General features: G+C 42.7%; 1 protein-coding gene across 1 annotated transcript; it reads left to right on the top strand.

The window, feature by feature from the left end:
- The first annotated feature begins 112 nt into the window (after window positions 1-112).
- LOC139560364 (protein SNORC-like) lies at window positions 113-20,299 on the top strand. The gene is made up of 3 exons (XM_071377065.1): window positions 113-1,323; window positions 17,109-17,279; window positions 17,632-20,299. Exons 1-3 carry the CDS (start codon window positions 1,248-1,250, stop codon window positions 17,739-17,741), a joined length of 357 nt encoding a protein of 118 aa, XP_071233166.1. The 5' UTR covers window positions 113-1,247; the 3' UTR covers window positions 17,742-20,299.
- Window positions 20,300-20,694: the final 395 nt, after the last annotated feature.

Here is a 20,694-nt window from a genome sequence, read left to right as displayed (position 1 = left end):
ACTCACGTTTGTACTCAATACTTTTTAATGCTGATTCACTGTAGAGACTAAAATCTAAAATAACATAAATCATGTGTAAGTCCAAAGTTGAATGCAATAGTTGTGAATATATCTCCTCCCAGTTACTGGTTTAGATTGGTAGTTATCATCCTATAATTGATCTAATACCAAACCAAATAATTTTTCCCTCCTGAGTTTATCATTCCCTGCATTGATGTAATTTTGGGTTATATCCTAAACAATTCACCCTACTGAGCATACCTACCCTAATTTCCAATCATTCTTAAGCAATTAGGCCCGAGGAGGTACGGCTAAGGGATGTTCTTACACACGACGCAACACGGAGTGCCTGGACACAGCCCTTAGCCGTGGTATATTGTCCATATATCACAAACCCCTGAGGTGCCTTATTGCTATTATAAACTGGTTACCAATGTAATTAGAGCAGTAAAAATAAATGTTTTGTCATACCTGTGGTATACGGTCTGATATACCACGGCTTTCAGCCAATCAGCATTCAGGGCTATAAACTGGGTGGTTCGAAGCCTGAATGCTGACAGCTGTGGTATATCAGACCTCCGGATCGCGTCGTGCATAAGAGCAGCCCTTAGCTGTGGTATTGGCCATATACCACACCTCCTCGGGCCTTATTGTTTAAATAACCCACATCTGTCTGTGTCGACTCGAAACATAGGGATAGATTGAAACGCACAGCTTCTTCCAAAACCCCCAAATATCTCCAAGTGGCAAGCTTGACGCCCATAACCCCAGATCTAGGGTCTGATAAGCCTACCCCAAATCCTAAACTGTGTGAGAAAATATCTGAGCCTGTATCAGTGACGTCTACTAACTGGAAGGTACAGGACGATGGACTGACTGTTGGGGAGGGGAGGCGTTGCAATGGCCAGTCCTAAAGTCTTCCACTCTCTGGTTAGAAGTTTCCCATGAGCAGATCTAGGATCAGCGTACCCTGCCCCAGTCCTAATTTTAAATGTTTGGGTGGAAAAGAGTTGGAACAGAGCTTGGATCAGCGTCTACAGGCAACTCCTTGTTTGAGTAATATGAAGTGGGTGGGCCTTCATGAGAGGTGTTCGCAAAGTCTGCCCCATCCAGAAGCTTCTCTCTCCATACCCAGTCCCTCTTCCACCTCTCTCTTCCCCTCTTTTTTTGATCCAGCCCTCACTAGCACATGCTTCAGGAGCTCTGGAGACTCAGTCCAGTCGTCCTAGCTCGACACAGGAACCATCATGGCCAACTGCAGCAGTGTATCCAGACTCGTCCTTCTGGTCCTGCTAGGCCTCTGGCTAGCCACCATCCACTCAGGTAAGCTCCCTGCCGGACGTTGTCTCCTGGTTGTCCTTGTATTAGTCTTGGAAAGGAGTATAATATATGATACATGCATTTATTGGTCTTTGCATGTTTTTGAATATCCCAAGTGTGAATGCATTAAAAACCGTCCACACTAAGATACATTTACTTACTACTACATTATGTGTGTTTATGTTTTGTAACATTGCCTTACTCAGACCTCACCTCAAAAGGTCAAGGGATTGGAAAGATTGTTGGGGGGAAACAATAGTTTGGTTGTTGAGGCTTCTATGGAGAGAAGTAGATGAGAAATGACACAATGTTGGTTGAAAAACACTAGATTTGCCACCAGAAATGCAGGGTTGTTGAAGTCAGTTGTTGCAAAGTTGAAGGCAGAAAATATGCTGCCTGCTTTTCATCCACTCCAACAAGCACATCAACAACTAGTCTTCTATTATCTGCAATTTCAGTGACATTCAAATTGAATTCAAATCAATGTTTGACTTGTTATTTCTGTGGACAAATCAGAAAAATCTATTATTCTGAATGTTGCTCATTGAGTGGGCTTTGGGTAAATATGGTCATATTTAGCTGAGCTCAAGGTGTGTATACGTGTCATTTCCCTCCACTATTGATCTAGAGGCCCGGTTGCGTGAGCCCTCACCCTAAATGATGCAGTTGTTTGAGCGAATGGAAATTTGGAGACTGAAAGCTAGTCTTTGACAAACACGGTGACTCACTTGCTTTCATAATGCCTCACGTTTAGAAGCTGTCTGAAACTGAAATATTGGCTCATTTTGCCAGTGGTTTCACTCTGCCAAGTGTTGTCAACCTTTTTATGTGCTTATTCATAAGGGTTTATGAACATTTTATTTTGAAAATTGTTAGGTATGAGAGGAAAATATCAAATACGCTGGTATTTGCGAGTTGACTACAGAAGAATGCACTGATAAAATGGTTGAAAATGATGCCAAGTACTAGCAATTTGTAGTGGTTTATTTTATTATTTTTTATTATCAGTGTTAGTGGCTTTGTTAGAAGAAACTTTTTGTACTATCTTTGTGTGTGGTTTTATTGCCGATCTAGATACGGAGTCAACAGATTCGCTGGAGGTATCTCACCCTCGTTTTTCTTGTTCCTTTCCCCTTGTTTATCTCTCTCCCCCCTATTTCTCTCACTGTCTTCTAGTTCTGTATCCCTCCATTTCTTTCTTTCCTCTTTCCAGTTCTCTGTTTACCTCTCTCTTCCTCTATCCATTTCCCTCTCTTTCTCTCCCTTCATTTCTATGTCTGTCTCCTACTCTCACACCTGAGTGATAAGCCTAAAGAGCGGCATGGGAAAATAGGGGATTCCACAAAGCCCGGTATTGTGAGGGCCTTGGGAACACAGCACAGCAGCATTAAGGCCCTAGGGGTCAGGTCAAGGGTTAGAGCCACAGCAAGCCACCAGGAACATGGCACTTTTTCCTCAAAACAATGACCTGTACACAACTGTCACTATGCAGTGAGGAAAATATAACACCAGAATGATAGTAACATCTAAGCATTTTTAGTTTGAGGTGGTTGGTTTGATAATGAACAGTGTTGTTGACAATTTAGTTACTGAACTTGCAGTTTCTTTGTTGATCTACATTTGCATGATCATGATGTCCAGTTTAACATTGAACTTGGAACTTTGTGCATTGTCTCTTAAAACTGCACTTCCTTTTATGATGATTTGTTACTTTAGGGATTTGCAGTTCCTTTTATGATGAATGTCTATGGTCTCACAAGCATCAGATTCTGTATCAGCACCACCGCATTCCGTTTTCCACAAGATAAGTAAATCTCCAAGATGACTCGTATGAATGACTTCCGCTCTACATGTTGTTTTGGACCAGTGATACCAGTCATGGTGCCACTCATTTCCTCTATGACTGCTGACTTGACCGTAATACAAACTGCTTACTAAATCGTTGCCACCAAATCTTTCTTTCCTCAATCTACAACTTTTGACCTATCCAGCTCATTCATCTCTTAGTGGGCACGAAGTAAAGTAGACAAGGAAAGAAAACAGTTTTAACAGTATTGGGACCCAACCAAAGTAATCTTGTTCTCCACTTGCAAAGATTCCAGAGACCCAAGCCCTCATCTCTTGAGAAGGGAAGTACATTTTAAAAAATAAGTTTATAATTATTTGGACCCAACCATAATACTTCTCCGTTGTACTAACCTCCCAGTGACCCATGCCCTCATCTCTGTGAATTCTAAAGGAAAGTAGACAAGGAAATTAAACTGTTTTACAGAATTGGGACCCAGCCATAGTACTGGCTGTTCTCCTGGGGGCTGATTCAGACTTAGGAAATCTATGCCATATGCACGCTTTTCCTTCTCCGTATTTGGTATTCAGACATACATTTTATATACAAAAGTATGTGGATACCCCTTCAAATTGGATTTGGCTATTTTAGCCACACCCATTGCTAAAAGGTGTATAAAATCGAGCACACAGCCATGCAATCTCCATAGACAAACATTGGCAGTAGAGTGGCTTTACTGAAGAGCTCAGTGACTTTCAATGTGAAAGTCATAGGATGCCACCTTTACAACAAGTCACGCTTCACCATCTGGCAGTCCGACGGATGAATCTAACTTTGGCGCATGCCAGGAGAACGCTACCTGCCCCAATGCATAGTGCCAACTGTAAAGTTGGGTGGAGGCGGAATAATGGTCTGGGGCTGTTTTTCATGGTTCGGGCTAGGCCCGTTAGGTCCAGTGAAGGGAAATCTTAACACTACAGCATACAAAGACATTCTAGACAATTCTCTGCTTCCAACTTTGTGGCAACAGTTTGTGGAAGGCCTTTCCTGTTTCAGCATGACAATGCCCCCGTGTACAAAGCGAGGTCCATACAGAAATTATTTGTCAAGATCGCTGTGGAAGAACTTGACTGGCCTGCACAGAGCCCTTACTTCAACCTCATCAAACGTCTTTGGGATGAATTTGAAAGCCGACTGTGAACCAGGCCTAATCGCCCAACATCAGTGTCCAACCTCACGAATGCTCTTGTGGCTGAATGGAAGCAAGTCCCCACAGCAATGTTCCAACATCTAGTGGAAAGCCTTCCTAGAAGAGTGGAGGCTGTTAGAGCAGCAAAGGAGGGACCAACTCTATTTTAATGCCCATGATTTTGGAATGAGATGTTCGATGAGCAGGTGTTCACATACTTTTGGTCATGTAGTGTACCTTATTCCGTTGCATAACGCGCTCTGCAGGTGTGGCTACCTTGTTCGCTCTGAATACATTTCATTCAACTGCTGAGAACCCTCCCACCATCCCTTTAAAATACGTTGTACCTTTGAGTTAGAATTGTGTCGACAGACTCACTAGAATATATAGAGAGAAAAGGTTCAGAATATTAGGGATCAATGAAAGAAAGCCTTCTAAATATATACATATTCATCTCCATTTCAGCTCCAATTGGTAGATTTAAAAAATACTCTGATCTGGAGAGCCTTTACGCACGGAAGAAAGAAAGCGGTGGTTTGATTCATTCTGAAAATTGCCACATTCCGTTATTTAATCCATGTTAATGTTGGAAGATTAGTGTGTATATATAGAATTATAATAGGGAGAATAGTTTACAATAGTAGCCTTGTCTATTGCCTGCATTAACCATGGAACTGTGTGATGACACGGCCAGGTATTGCTCCATGCGTCTGGTTCAAACTGTTAGGTCTTGGTCCACGCTCTGCTCCATAAACATTTAATTAGTCTTTTGTTATATTATCATCTGTTACTAATGATCCTCAGCAACAACAACACGGCCGTGACCGCGTTTACAGAGAGAGCTAAAAGGTAAACAAAACAATGTAATTCAATGATTATGTAAACTCTGCCAACAAATGAACTAACAGTAAATTGACAGTTGAATATGTGTGATTATTAGGTCTACTGACGACAGTCGATACTGATAGTGGCTAATATTTAACAGGACAGAAATAGGAGACAAAGTCGGGGTAGCCTATAATTAAGACATTCGAGAGTCCTCATCCCTGCAGGTGAAAAGGCCATACAATATAAATTCTGCATAATGGCACAGCATTTAATAAACTTGTGGGAAAGTTGATATGCTTCAGTTTGCTGCCATATGACTGGTTTACATACACCTTAGCCAAATACATTTAAACTCAGTTCCTGAGTTCCTTGTGGACTCAGTTCCTGAGTCCACAATTCCTGACATTTAATCCTAGTAAAAATTCCCTATCTTAGGTCAGTTAGGATCACCACTTTATTTTAAGAATGTGAAATGTCAGAATAATAGTAGAGTGATTTATTTCAGCTTTTATTTCTTTCATCACATTCCCAGTGGGTCAGAAGTTTACATACACTCAATTAGTATTTCGTAGCATTGCCTTTAAATTGTTTAACTTGGGTCAAACGTTTTGGGTAGCTTTCCACAAGCTTCCAACAATAAGTTGGGTGAATTTTGGCCAATTCCTCCTGACAGAGCTGGTGTAACTGAGTCAGGTTTGTAGGCCTCCTTGCTCGCACACGCTTTTTCAGTTCTGCCCACAAATGTTATATAGGATTGAGGTCAGAGCTTTGTGATGGCCACTCCAATACCTTGACTTTGTTGTCCTTAAGCCATTTTGCCAGAACTTTGGAAGTATGCTTGGGGTCAATGTCCATTTGGAAGACCCATTTGTGACCAAACTTTAACTTCCTGACCAATGTCTTGAGATGTTGCTTCAATATATCCACATCATTTTCCTTCCTCGTGATGCCATCTATTTTGTGAAGTGCACCAGTCCCTCCTGCAGCAAAGCACACCCACAACATGATGCTGCCACCCCCGTGCTTCACGGTTGGGATGGTGTTCTTCGGCTTGCAAGCCTCCCCCTTTTTCCTCTAAAAAGTTATATTTTTGTTTCATCAGACCAGAGGTCATTTCTCCAAAAAGTACGATCTTTGTCCCCATGTGCAGTTGCAAACCGTAGAAATTGGTGGAGTGGTTGAAAAACGAGTTTTAATGACTCCAACCTAAGTGTATGTAAACTTCCGACTTCAACTGTATATATCGTTTCTTTCTTCGTATATATTTTTTATCAAATTTTTCCATCTACGAACTAAACATACTCTCCTGCAACCCGCCTCACCCAATGCGGTATGGATCAAAGGTAAGCGATTAATTTTATTGCTTTTCTGACTTTCGTGACCAAGTTAATATAAGGCTAACTGTTCTAGCATTGACTGATACACTCACAAACGCTTGGATTGCTTTCGCTGTAAAGCATATTTTCAAAATCTGACACGATAGGTGGATTAACAACAAACTAAGCTGTGTTTTGGTATATTTCACTTGTGATTCCATGATTATAAATATTTTTAGGATTATTTTTGAATTTGGCGCTCTGCAATTCATTGGTTGTTTTGGAAAATGATCCCGGTAACGGGATCTGTAGCGCCAAGAAGGACATCTGCTAGCTTCAGCCCGGTCAACTCTTGCCAGCCTGCACAGCGCGATATCAACCCAGAGCGTATCGGAATGCTTTTCTAAACTATTTCTCTACCACATCTCCGGATTCCTACCGCGAGCTCTGAACGTTTACTCCGGCTCATCGCAGTTAGCTAGCTGCTATCCGAGTGGCTACTCCTGGCTAACGTCTCTGTCCCGAAGCAAGCACCAGTTAGCCTGGAGCTAGCCTCAAATCTAGGCCCATCTCCCGGCTAGCCGAAGAAATCCATCAGATAATCCCTGGGCTTCAATAGCTCTTTTGCCAATTGGCCTGGACCCTTTGTTGCCGAAACGGAGTCCCACCGATCCATCACGACTGGTCTGCCAACGTAACCGTCCGAGGGGGTTTCAACAGGTTCCCCCGTTGCGACGTCCCCCTGAGGCCCATCTGCTAGCCTGCTGCTATCCCCGTCCTGCTAGCTGTCTGAATCTCCGTGCCTCCAGCTCGCGTAGCTACTCACTGGACCCTATGATCACTCGGCTACACATGCCTCTCCCTTATGTCAATATGCCTTGTCTATTGCTGTTTTGGTTAGTAATTTTTTGTCTCATTTTACTGTAGAGCCTCCAGCCCTGCTCAATATGCCTTAGCTAGCCCTGTTGTTTCACCCCCCACACATGCGGTGACCGCACCTGGCTTAAATAGTACCTCTAGAGACAACCTCTCTCATCGTCACTCAATGCATAGGCATACCTCCACTGTACTCACATCCTACCATACTCTTGTCTGTACATTATGCCTTGAATCTATCCTTTCGCGCCCAGAAACCTGCCCCCTTTACTCTCTGTTCCAAACGCACTAGACGACCAGTTCTTTTAGCCTTTAGCCGTACTCTTATCCTACTCCTCCTCTGTTCCTCTGGTGATATAGAGGTTAACCCAGGCCCTGCAGCCCCATCATCTCCCATTCCCCAGGCGCTCTCATTTGTTGACTTCTGTAACCGTAAAAGCATTGGTTTCATGCATGTTAACATTAGAAGCCTCCTCCCTAAGTTTGTTTTATTCACTGCTTCAGCACACTTCGCCAACCTGGATGTCCTAGCGGTGTCTGACTCCTGGCTTAGGAAGGCCACCAAAATCCTGACATTTCCATCCCTAACTATAACATTTTCCCACAAGATAGAACTGCCAAAGGGGGGCGGAGTTGCAATCTACTGTAGAGAGCCTGCAGAGTTCTGTCATGCTATCCAGGTCTGTGCCCAAACAATTCAAGCTTTTTCTTTTAAAAATCCACCTTTCCCGAAACAAGTCTCTCCCCGTTGCCGCTTGTTATAGACCCCCTTCAGCCTCCAGCTGTGCCCTGGACACCATATGTGAATTGATCGTCCCCCATCTATCTTTAGAGTTTATACTGTTAGGTGACCTAAACTGGGACTTGCTTAACACCCCGGCTGTCCTACAATCTAAGCTAGATGTCCTCAATCTCACACAAATTATCAAGGAACCTACCTCTTAGATATCATCCTGACCAACCTTCCCTCTAAATACACCTCTGCTGTCTTCAACCAGGATCTCAGCGATCACTGCCTCATTGCCTGCGTGCGTAATGGGTCCGCGGTCAAACGACCACCCCTCATCACTGTCAAACGCTCCCTAAAACACTTCAGCGAGCAGGCCTTTCTAACCGACCTGGCCCGTGTATCCTGGAAGGATATTGACCTCATCCCGTCAGTAGAGGATGCCTGGTTATTCTTTTAAAAGTGCTATCCTCACCATCTTAAATAGCATGCCCAATTAAAAAAATTCGAACCAGGAACAGATCTAGCCCTTGTAGAAAGAGGAGGAAGGGAAGCGCTACTAAGGTACACAATAGTAAATTTGGTAGACAGAAGGTGCTCTTTGGTAAAAGGGGTGAATTGGTCATCAAAAAGAAAGGAGGACCAAGGCACTCTTCATATAATTAATTAAAATGCATTTAGTAGTATGGCATGTTCAATAGAAACAAAGTTTTAAAAACCGACACGTTTCGGCTGCATGGCCTTCGTCAGGGAGTACTCCGTCGGTTTTTACACGTCGGTTTTTAAAACTTAAATATAGCCCTTGGTTCAATCCAGTCCTGACTGACCTTGACCAGCACAAAAACATCCTGTGTCGTTCTGCATTAGCATCGAATAGCCCCCGCAATATGCAACTCTTCAAGGATGTCAGGAACCAATATACTCAGTCAGTTAGGAAAGCTAAGGCTAGCTTTTTCAAACAGAAATTTGCTTCCTATAGCACTAATTCCAAAAAGTTTTGGGACACTGTAAAGTCCATGGAGAATAAGAGCACCTCCTCCCAGCTGCCCACTGCACTGAGGATAGGAAACACTGTCACCACCGATAAATCCACTATAATTGAGAATTTCAATAAGCATTTTTCCACGGCTGACCATGTTTTCCACCTGTCTACCCCTACCCCGGCCAACACCTCAGCACCCCCTGCAGCAACTTGCCCATGGGTGCACCTCAGCCACGCTCAAGTTCCTAAACGATATCATAACCGCCGTTGATAGAAGACAGTACTGTGCAGCCGTCTTCATCGACCTGGCCAAGGCTTTCAACTCTGTCAATCACTGCATTCTTATCGCACAGACTCAATATCCCTGGCTTCTCTGTATATATCAATGATGTCGTTCTTACTGCTGGTGATTCTCTGATCCACCTCTACGCAGACGACACCATAATGTATACATCTGGCCCTTCTTTGGACACTGTGCTAACAAACCTCCAAAGGAGCTTCAACGCCATACAACACTCCTTCCGTGGCCTCCAACTGCTTTTAAACTCTCCTTCCAGACTCACATTAAGCATCTCCAATCCAAAATTAAATTTAGATTCGGCTTCCTGTTTTGCAACAAAGCCTCCTTCACTCATACCGCCAGACATACCCTCGTAAACCTGACTATCCTACCGATCCTTGACTACGGCAAATGTCATTTACAAAATAGCCCCCAACACTCTACTCAGCAAACTGAAAAATGCATTGAGTGGATATACAGTAAGTCATGCATATTGATAACATTGTCACTCCTGATGATCTGTCTTCCATAAACATGTCTGTTTGGCTCTAATGATCCTTTTAGTTGACTCTTGTTTTAGCCCTTGGTAATAATTTCTATTTGTGAGTTGTTTTCAACTTGAGTTGAATCACCTTTCTACTATGTAGAAAATAGTAAAATAACGAAAAATCCTTGAATGAGTAGGTGTTCCAAAACCTTTGACTGGTAGTCTACCTCTGCCACACCTTCATTTATTCAATCTCCATCCAAACTAATAGCGGGTGAATAGCATGCTAGGTCGGAATACGCATAGAGGTTAAAGTGCACCCCCCCCCGAGACCAGAGCCCTCCTGGCTGACTTGTGACCTGTGCCAGCTTACAGGTGGTGACGAGAGGTCTGCTATAAATTCTGAAGCTCACAAACACACAGGATATTTGTAACTAACACCCTGTTTTGTGAGGAGGAGGAAGTCAAAGCGGGTGAGGGCATGGGTGATGCCCCTTTTTTTGGTGTGGGGGGGGGGGATAGTGCCGGGCAGGGTGGCGTTCACATACACCCGTTATGAAAGCTTTGTCATCTCTCCAGGCCGTGTGAAATCCTGACTGGAGAGGTCCAAGCCACAAACGTCTGTAGTACAGTATCGGATGTGTACAGGAGGCACGAGACTACTGAGATGGCATGTTCCGTCATCAGTGAGTTAGACTTTGGATGTGAAGCAGATTAGCTGTGTATGTTAGTGAAATGTGGATCTGTTCCTCTGGGTGAATGAGACATGGTGGTATGCCATAGAGGCTGGTTTAGACAGGCAGCCCAATTCTGATCTTTTTTTCACTAATTGGTCTTTTGACGAATCACATCAGCTCTAAAAAAAAATTATCAAATTTCAAAAAAGATCTGATGTGAAAATATCTAATGTGATTGGTCAAAAGACCACTTAGTGGAAAAACAATCAGAATTTCGCTGCCTTTGTGATCACAGACAGTTTAACTGCCACACTGGAAATGCCCACCTAATGTCAATGAGTGACAGCGAGCCTATGTGTTTCCTTGCCTCATAGATGTAAGACCCATGTTAATGTCTTATGACCGACTGGTCGTGGGTACCAATATAAGATCCATGTACAGATATGTGATCTTAATTTAAGCCAGTTTGCTACAGCAGGAAAATAATCCTGCAGCAACTGGAAATGTGAATTAAATAGATTCTAATTAATGGGGGAAAAATTATGGGTTGATACATTTTTCGTAAGGGAAAATCAAGTCTGAAATTTACAAACGTTATTCTGCAACAGGTTGATCAAATGAACATCCTACATCTGTAGAAGGATTTTATAGATTGGAATTACCTGAAACTAATAGCAAGAACACCTTTGGAAACTGCGTCATGAGATATAGCTCAGTGTCAATCTGTAGTAGATGGAGATTATTTAGCTGGCCAATGGTAGCGCTGCGGTTACAAATGGGAGCCATTACTGGAAATTTACTGAGAAGCAAACTCCTCCTGCCCTCCTTGAGGAGGTGAACAAACACCAATGGAAAAACATCGCAGCACTTTTTTCTCTCTGTCTTCAGTCAACCAAGCTATCCAAGGAGGTACAACCTTTTCACACAAACTCATACAATTTGATAAACAAGCTTGTTTGACGTCTAGGGGCTGGGCTACTCTAGGTTTGAGCCTGGCCGGCCGTTACCAGTTGGAGCCTGCCTCTACTGCAGACCTGCAGCCGCCCTCCATGACCGCACAAGCGGCCTTTTGTGCCACAGGCTGAAGGCCTCATTGATGGCAAGGCTGGCCAGGGGCCCAGGGCTCTGTACCTGCAGCCAGCCCCTGCACAGGAAGCCACACGTTAACACATGAGTCAACCAACACACACAGCAGCATCAGAAATACCCACTCCGACCGCCCTCTGCTCGGCTCATCCACAGGACACAGGCCCTCACCAACAGAGTTGGCTATCGGAGTTTGTGTGTGATGTTGGAATCATAGTGATGGGCCCACAAGTCTTTGGACATTATTCTGTTTTTATCTTTGATAGCCACATTCAATTCCAACTATGTGAGAGAGTCTTTTGAAGTGATACGTTTGGTTATGTGTATTTTCGAGATTATCAAATTAAACGTATTGGCAAGGTTGAGTGGGAATCATAGCCGAGGGAAGTTGTTTTGTTTGGGGGGGGGGGGGTTGTTTTTTTTGCACCCCTACTTCCCACGGCTATGGTGGGAATGCTTGGTTGTGAGATTGTCAGAGTTCAGTAAGGTTTAGAGTGGGCGGTTTTATAACTGAACGGTAAATTATGTCTGTTGTGTTTAAATATTTTTGGTACATGGTTTTGTTGGTATGTGTAGCGTGAGTACGGGTAGGATTTGTAAGTCTGAGTGGATAGGTGGGCTTGTGTGTGTGTGCGCACATGCACCACAGGAGGCTGCTGAGGGGAGGACGGCTCATAATAATGGCCAGAACGGAGTAAATGGAATGGCATCAAACACCTGGAAACCATATGTTTGATGTATTTGAAACCATTCCACTCCAGTCATTAACACAAGCCTGTTCTCCCCAATTAAGGTGCTTCCAACTTCCTAAAGTGTGCACTTGTGCGTGCATACGTGTGTGTGTGTGTGGACGTTTTTTTTCTTTGTAGATTTGGGATCGAATTTTCCCTGTTCCTTTCAATTAAAAAGTCAAGCTCACTCAGCTGTGCACTTAACACAAAACCCCTTCTCAGATCATTGAAGCAAATCAAGTCGCAGTTTAGTAACTTCAATTGGCCTTATCCAGAATCCACTTTTACTATTCTTGGCCCTTCACTCTCCTCTACTGGGGTAGTAAGAGAGAGAGAGAGAGGGATGTTTAAGAGATCTGGATCATGTTTCCATGGCTGCAATGAAGGTGTGAAAAGTCGTGTAGCACTTCCATGCTAGGACCTGTGGAATGTGGGTGAGGGGTGAGAGACGCGGGAGAGGAGATGTGTACAGTGAGAAGAGAAGAGGGGCAGAATGAGGAGAGCTGGAGAGAAGAGCGAGGTGTGCGAAGGAGTTGAGAGAGCACACAGAGGAGGCTACCTGTACTGTGTACAGAGAGTGTTGATCCCCATACGAAGACATCCTTTCAAGCCATGGTCTGAGGCTGCTCGCGGAGAAGCTAGTAGCTTAGCAACTTTCCACTGTAGCATCAAAGACTGGGGCTAATACGTAGCTCTGTACTCAGTATCTTACATTCAGAGCTCTGTCACTCACTGGCTCTCTGATAGAAGAGCATACAGTAGCTTACATTCCTAAATTCGTATATATTAGCAGCCATTAGCAAAGCTACTGTAATATGTGTAATATAACATGAGTCATATTTTCAGTTCACACTCTTTCTCCAGGGTTGGTTTTATCCAGCGTATAGTATGTGAATAGCAACTTAAAGTCTAGAGAGTTGCAGGTCTGACTGAGCTTGTTCAGTTACCCTCAGGGAAATGTTTTATTTAACCGTTGTTTTACCAGGTAGTCCCATTGAGGGTAGAATATCTATTTCCTGAAGAGATCTGTACAAGTTATATTTTGCACTACGAATATGTACACAATGCTACATTTGAACAGTTTATACAGTGCCTACAGAAATTATTCACACGCCTTGACTTTTTCCCTCATTTTGTTGTTACAGCCTGAATTTAAAATGGATAACATTGATGTCACTGGCCTATACACAATAGCCCATAATGTCTCCCAAGTCTGTAGAGGGGGATTTGCAGCGATGGGACAAGACTGTAACTACCAATTGGATATCACGAAAAAGGGGTAAAAAACATTAAATATACCATGATGTCAGTGGAATTACATATTTGGAAATGTTTTACAAATTAAAAATGATAGGCTGAAATGTCTTGAATATTAAATCCAGTGCTGAATATGAGCCGGATCCTGCCAGAACAAGATCCGACACCTCTCTGTTTTGGACTGTTTCTTTCCAGAACCTGTTTGGCCAGATACAGTACATCTAGTGGCTGAAAAAATCTTTTTCACTTTTTGCAATGTAAAAATTATATTAAAAGTGATTAAAATTCATTCGAGTTGACTCTTTGTTAATTTGTGAAAAAGTCGATTTTCAGCCCCGGGCCTGATATTCTATTCTAAGAGTTTATTCGGGTTTATGGTTTGTACAACTTTGTAACCTATGTTTGAGACCCCCATTGTGTGGCTGTGTGAGAAGTGGGCCTTTTATCTCTCACATAACTAGAATGAGATTCACTTTATGATCTCTCTCAGCAATGCATCTCTCCAGCGTTGCACTTGATCATTTATTTCCTTATAGAACCATAGCCGCGAGAAGGGTTCTGGAGGGGCTGCAGTACCCCTGATAAATTCAAATACATTTGCCAAAGTTATAGAATTAGGCTACTCCTGTCTGTTCAGAAATAAATTAAATGATTCAGAATAGTCTACTTATTAATTACACTTTGGAGGGTGTATCAATACACCCAGTCACTACAAAGATACTTCTTAACTCAATTGCCGGAGAGGAAGGAAACCACTCAGGGATTTCACCATGACGCTAATGTTGACTTTAAAACAGTTAGTTTAATTGCTGTGATAGGAGAAAACTGAGCAAGGTTTATCAACATGTAGTTACTGCACAATACTAACGTAAATAACAGAGTGAAAAGAAGGAAGCCTGTGCAAAATAAAAAATATTCCAAAATATGCATCCTGTTTGCTAAAAGGCTAAAGTAATACTGCAACAACAACAAAAAGGACAAAGAAATTAACTATGTTCTGAATACAAAGGGTTGTGTTTGTGGCAAATCCAACACATCACTGGGTACCACTCTTCATATTTTCAAGCATGGTGGTGGCTGCATCATGTTATGTCATCGGCAAGGGAGTTTTTGGGGGGGTAAAAAGAAACGGAATCGAACTAAGCACAGACAAAATTCTAGAGGAAAACCTGGTTGTTTGCTTTCCAACAGGCACTGGGAGAGGATTTCACCTTTCAGCAGGACATTAACCTTAAATACAAGGCCAAATATGTACGTATTCTCTTATTCTGTCCCTTAGGTGTGTGTAATAGGTAGTTGTAGAATTGTTAGATTACTTGTTAGATATTGCTGCACTGTCGGAACTAGAAGCACAAGCATTTCGCTACCCTCGCAATAACATTTGATTTGAAATATACACTGGAGTTGCTTACCAAGACTACATTGAATGTTCCTGAGTGGCCTAAAGTCCATGGAGTCCATGGAGAACAAGAGCACCTCCTCCCAGCTGCCCACTGCACTGAGGCTAGGTAACACGGTCACCACCAATAAATCTGTGATAATCGAAGACTTCAACAAGCATTTCTCAACGGCTGGCCATGCCTTCCTCCTGGCTACTCCAACCTTGGCCAACTCGACTCTGTCAGTCACCATATTCTTATCGGCAGACTCAGTAGCCTCGGTATTTCTAATGACTGCCTTGCCTGGTTCACCAACTACTTCGCAGACAGAGTTCAGTGTCAAATCGGAGGGCATGTTGTCCGGTCCTCTGGCAGTCTCTATGGGGGTACCACAGGGTTCAATTCTCGGGCCGACTCTTTTCTCTGTATATATCAATGATGTTGCTCTTGCTGCGGGCGATTCCCTGATCCACCTCTACGCAGACGACACCATTCTGTATACTTCTGGCCCTTCCTTGGACACTGTGCTATCTAACCTCCAAACGAGCTTCAATGCCATACAACACTCCTTCCGTGGCCTCCAACTGCTCTTAAACGCTAGTAAAACCAAATGCATGCTTTTCAACCGGTCGCTGCCTGCACCCGCACGCCCGACTAGCATCCCCACCCTGGATGGCTCCGACCTAGAATATAAGGACATCTATAAGTACCTAGGTGTCTGGCTAGACTGCAAACTCTCCTTCCAGACTCATATCAAACATCTCCAATCCAAAATCAAATCTAGAGTCGGCTTTTTATTTCGCAACAAAGCCTCCTTCACTCACGCCGCCAAACTTACCCTAGTAAAACTGACTATCCTACCGATCCTCGACTTCGGCGATGTCATCTACAAAATAGCTTCCAATACTCTACTCAGCAAACTGGATGCAGTTTATCACAGTGCCATCCGTTTTGTTACTAAAGCACCTTATACCACCCACCACTGCGACCTGTATGCTCTAGTCGGCTGGCCCTCGCTACATGTTCGTCGTCAGACCCACTGGCTCCAGGTCATCTACAAGGCTATGCTAGGTAAAGCGCCGCCTTATCTCAGTTCACTGGTCACGTTGGCAACACCCACCCGTAGCACGCGCTCCAGCAGGTGTATCTCACTGATCATCCCTAAAGCCAAAACCTCATTTGGCCGCCTTTCCTTCCAGTTCTCTGCTGCCTGCGACTGGAACGAATTGCAAAAATCTCTGAAGTTGGAGACTTTTATCTCCCTCAACAACTTTAAACATCTGCTATCTGAGCAGCTAACCGATCGTTGCAGCTGTACATAGTCCATCAGTATATAGCCCACCCAATTTACCTACCTCATCCCCATACTGTTTTTATTTATTTACTTTTCTGCTCTTTTGTACACCAGTATCTCTACTTCCACATGATCATCTGATGATTTATCACCCCAGTGTTAATCTGCTAAATTGTAATTATTCGCTCCTATGGCCTATTTATTGCCTACCTCCTCATGCCTTTTGCACACATTGTATATAGATTCTCTTTTTTTTCTTTTTTCTTACTATGTTATTGACTTGTTTATTGTTTACTCCATGTGTAACTGTGTTGTTGTCTGTTCACACTGCTATGCTTTATCTTGGCCAGGTCGCAGTTGCAAATGAGAACTTGTTCTCAACTAGTCTACCTGGTTAAATAAAGGTGAAATAAAATAAAATAAAAAGTTAGTTTTGACATAAATTGGATTGAAAATCTACGACAAGACTTGAAAACGGCTGTCTAGCAATGATCAACAATCAACTTGACAGCCTGGAGAATTTTCTTAATAATAATGTGCAAATATTGTACTATCCAGGTGTGAAAAGCTCTTAGACTTACCCAGAAAGACTCACAGCTGTAATCGCTGCCAAACGTGATTCTAACATGTATTGACTAGGGTGTAAAATTAGATATTTCTTTATTTCATTTTCAATAAATTTGCTAACATTTTCTAAAAACATGTTTTCACTTTGTCATTATGGGGTATTGTGTGTAGATGGGTGATTTACATTTTATATAATACATTTTGAATTCAGGCTCTAACACAACAAAATGTGGAATAAGGCAAGGTGTATGAATGCTTTCTGAAGGCACTTTAGACTCGTCTACAAACATGCTCAAATTGTGAACACACACGGTTGTTGTTCGCAGAGACCGTGGAAGACCCCACGCCAACTTTACAAGGGGACAACCAGGACACACTGTCTGGTGGCGGGGCATATGACGTCACCACCAAAGATCCCTTCAAGGATATGACGGAGAGAGTATTAACCTTAGAGTATGAGGACACCACCCACTCACAGGCCATGGATGAGGAGGAAGGTGAGACAGGCACTTCATGTCATAATTTTTTCAGAACATTTCCCATCACCAGTTTATTAATATCAATAATTTTGGTTGTACCCAGAGGATTAAGAACATAATATATTCTGACAATATTTTCATGGCAAGAGCCATTGGTGAAAGCACAGTGGTGGGGTTATTTGTGTCTTAGTTGCTCCACACAACCCCTTTAAATTTAATGAATTGGTAATAAACCATACAATTGTATTTAGACGCTACATGCACTTTGAATAGAATTTTACTTTAAATTTGACTTGACAATCATGGTTTATACACTAGTGTCAGGTTGGTGATCTAACCTTTGCCTGTTGCATGTACTATGTGTGTCCAGGTGTCCTGGGCCCGGGCGCCATCACAGCTATTGTCATCGCTGTCTTCCTGGGGGCTTCAGTCCTCCTCGCCCTCATTGTCATCACACTCAGGAAGTTCACCGCTTCCTAGAGCCACAACTTCCTCTTCCTCTCTTTCAATCTCTCACACTTTTCTTACCTCCACTTCTCTCTCTTATTCATCTATCTTCATGGTCTTTCTTGCCCATTCTCTCTCTTCTCACTTTTGCTCAGTTTCTCTTATACGCATACATATTGTGAATGTGACAACCCTTCTATAACCCCTGGATGCTCTAATATAATGTGGCAGGTCCCTTTGGCCTTGAAGCACAACCGACAATGAATTTCCTTCAGACTCTAGCTACTATAATCATATTGTTTATGTTGGCACACATGTCCACTTGTTGCTAAAGGGTCAATCCTAGCTTCCACTCAAGTCAAAATTGATTTAAGTGGAAGTTAGGATTTGCCAATAAGATTACAACAGAGACGGGCAGGTTCTTCCAGTGTATAAAAATGCTGATCAGGCCATTATTTTGGCTACCATGGCTATGCCCCCATAGGATGACAATGCCCCCATCCACAGGGCACAAGTGGTCACTGAGTGGTTTGATGCGCAAACGATGTAAACCAAATGCCATGGCCGTCTGTCACCAGATGGGATATTCTGGAGTGGTGCTTGTGACAGCATTTTCCACCACCATCAACAAAACACCAAATGATGGAATTTCTCATGGAAGAATGGCGTTGCATCCCTCCAGTAGAGTTCCAGACACTTGTAGAATCTGGTGCATTGAAGCTGTTCTGGCGCATGGTGGCCCGACGCCCTATTAAGACACTTTACGTTGGTGTTTCCTTTATTTTGGAAGTTACTTGTAGCTTTAATATTTAAGGGCTAGATTCAATCAGATCCGCTTTAGCCAACATCCGCATAGCGGATAGTGTCAGAGGTGGAACTGCATTAGAGCTGTCAAACCTAGTGGCTCCAGGCATTACACCTAAAGCAGACATCTCCCTTGGTCACATTAAGAGAAATCCAATGCAGCAGGGGTGGATTGACAATTCTGGCAAATGTCAGATGGGATAGACCATTTTTTTGTCAGGTGGGTTGGTCTGAATTGACACAGACAAAAATATTTGTTTTATATAAAAATAAAACAATGAAAAGGGTGACATGGCCGATAGGCCATGGGCCTGTCAAGATTTCTTAAAGATTTTTGAACAATGTATCTGTTATACTAATCTGTAATGAGCCTTTGGCTGATCAGTGGGCAACGGCTGGTCCCCTTACCAAGATGGGCCACCTCGATTTTCTGATAGGCTGAGCTGAGATCACGCAAACTCACATTGAAAGTCAAACGCGTCATCAGCAAAGAGACCTGCGCCGAATCTGTCATCAGTTAGACAGCCAAGATCATGGATGTAAAAAACAAAATGGAAGGGATGCCTTGAAACGTATAAAGAGCACATTCTGCATTGTCACATCACTCAAAACATCCTATTTATTGGCCGGCTAAAGCCATGATTTGGTCAAACAAAAAGTGCATTATCCTCATGATTCCTGTAATAAATTGTCAGCACTGCCTCTGCCCTGGCTTGGGCCTGATGCTGTGATGAGCCAGCCACTTGGGCCTGATGCTGTGATGAGCCAGCCACTTGGGCCTAATGCTGTGATGAGCCAGCCACTTGGGCCTGATGCTGTGATGAGCCAGCCACTTGGGCCTGATGCTGTGATGAGCCAGCCACTTGGGCCTGATGCTGTGATGAGCCAGCCACTTGGGCCTGATGCTGTGATGAGCCAGCCACAAATTTGAACACTGGAATGTGAACTAGATTAGGACGCTAGAAATCCTTATTATTTGGTTTAGTGATTTTTCAGTTTGGGCTTAATTATATATAGCCTATACTTTCTTGTTCTGAACTTCTAACTCGAGTGGGCAGATGTGGCTTCCTGACAATGTTTGCAAGAGCAGCTGCTCACGGATTTGAAGGCTCCAACTCAGTTCCACCTCGGACACCGCCAAAACATAAACCTTATTTACTTTATTAATGATCTGTAGTTTACAATTGTGTGTCCAAGTGTTTTGTCGAGCATTGTGATTTGTTTTTGTAGAAGTCTTTTTTTTTCTGACGGTTATGTTGTGGGTTAGAGTATCCTGTCTCAGTTTTTGTTTGTCTTGTGGATGAAAGGGTGTGATGAGTGTGTCTTTGTGACGATTATTCCACCATGTTCATTATGTTGCAGTAATACTGAGTGCCTTAAAAGGCAAGTGTTATTGCCTGACAATAGAATGAGAATGAAATAATTTACCAAATGCAGGCTACTATACAAAATGCCAGATTTATTTCCCCAATGCCCACAATGTGTTACTGTTTATTGGCAAATAGGTGTTAAAAAGGAACATTTGCCTATTTACAGTGACCCATATTGACCCAAAAATCTAATATTTTAAGATGAACATGCTTCAATAAATAAACATAGACAGGGTAATTAGTTTGTTTAACCTGCGAAGCACATTTTAACCTCTGGTCTAAAAAGACAGGACAACTGAATGACAATACTTTTTGATGTGTTATGTCACAGTATGACCATTTTCTGTATTCCTCTGTGGCCTTATACCAAACGACTAACTAAGGCTGGGATTCATTAAAACCCGCCATAGAAATGTTTACAAGGTGTCTTTATTTACAGTATTCATCCCGTGCCCACACTTCTAATTCTGAAAAGTGAAAGCAGTCCTGAGGAGGATCGCCCTGGTGTAGTTGCAGGTTTTATACAGTACCCAAGACCAGTCTGTGTTAATTTGACGATGGAAAAAGAGCTACTGCATAAATACTGCAATATAGGTTTGGTTTAATTGAGCTCTAATGCTTTTGTGAAACAAATATTATTTAAGGTAATAATATCACTGGTTTGAACTGTCTGGTTAAAAAAATAAAAGATTAAACAAATCCCTTTGTACAACCAAATAGTAGTTATAATATTAGTTCGTCTTGACATTAAAAATGTATATGGGTACAGTATTTTTTATTTGTAAGGTCGGGAATAGAAAATGAAAGTACTA

The sequence above is a fragment of the Salvelinus alpinus genome, chromosome 30, assembly GCF_045679555.1.
Source record: "Salvelinus alpinus chromosome 30, SLU_Salpinus.1, whole genome shotgun sequence".
NCBI lineage: Eukaryota > Metazoa > Chordata > Actinopteri > Salmoniformes > Salmonidae > Salvelinus > Salvelinus alpinus.
Note: the sequence above shows the minus strand (reverse complement) of the source record. Positions and strands in the feature narration are given on the sequence as shown.

What these genes read in the sequence shown, in the direction of transcription:
- LOC139560364 (XM_071377065.1), top strand. Translation starts at nt 1,248, where the DNA reads ATGGCCAACTGCAGCAGTGTATCCAGACTCGTCCTTCTGGTCCTGCTA. An exon ending in GCTAGCCACCATCCACTCAG is followed by an intron (nt 1,324 to 17,108) that starts GTAAGCTCCCTG and finishes TGTTGTTCGCAG; the next exon opens with AGACCGTGGAAGACCCCACG. An exon ending in GGCCATGGATGAGGAGGAAG is followed by an intron (nt 17,280 to 17,631) that starts GTGAGACAGGCA and finishes ATGTGTGTCCAG; the next exon opens with GTGTCCTGGGCCCGGGCGCC.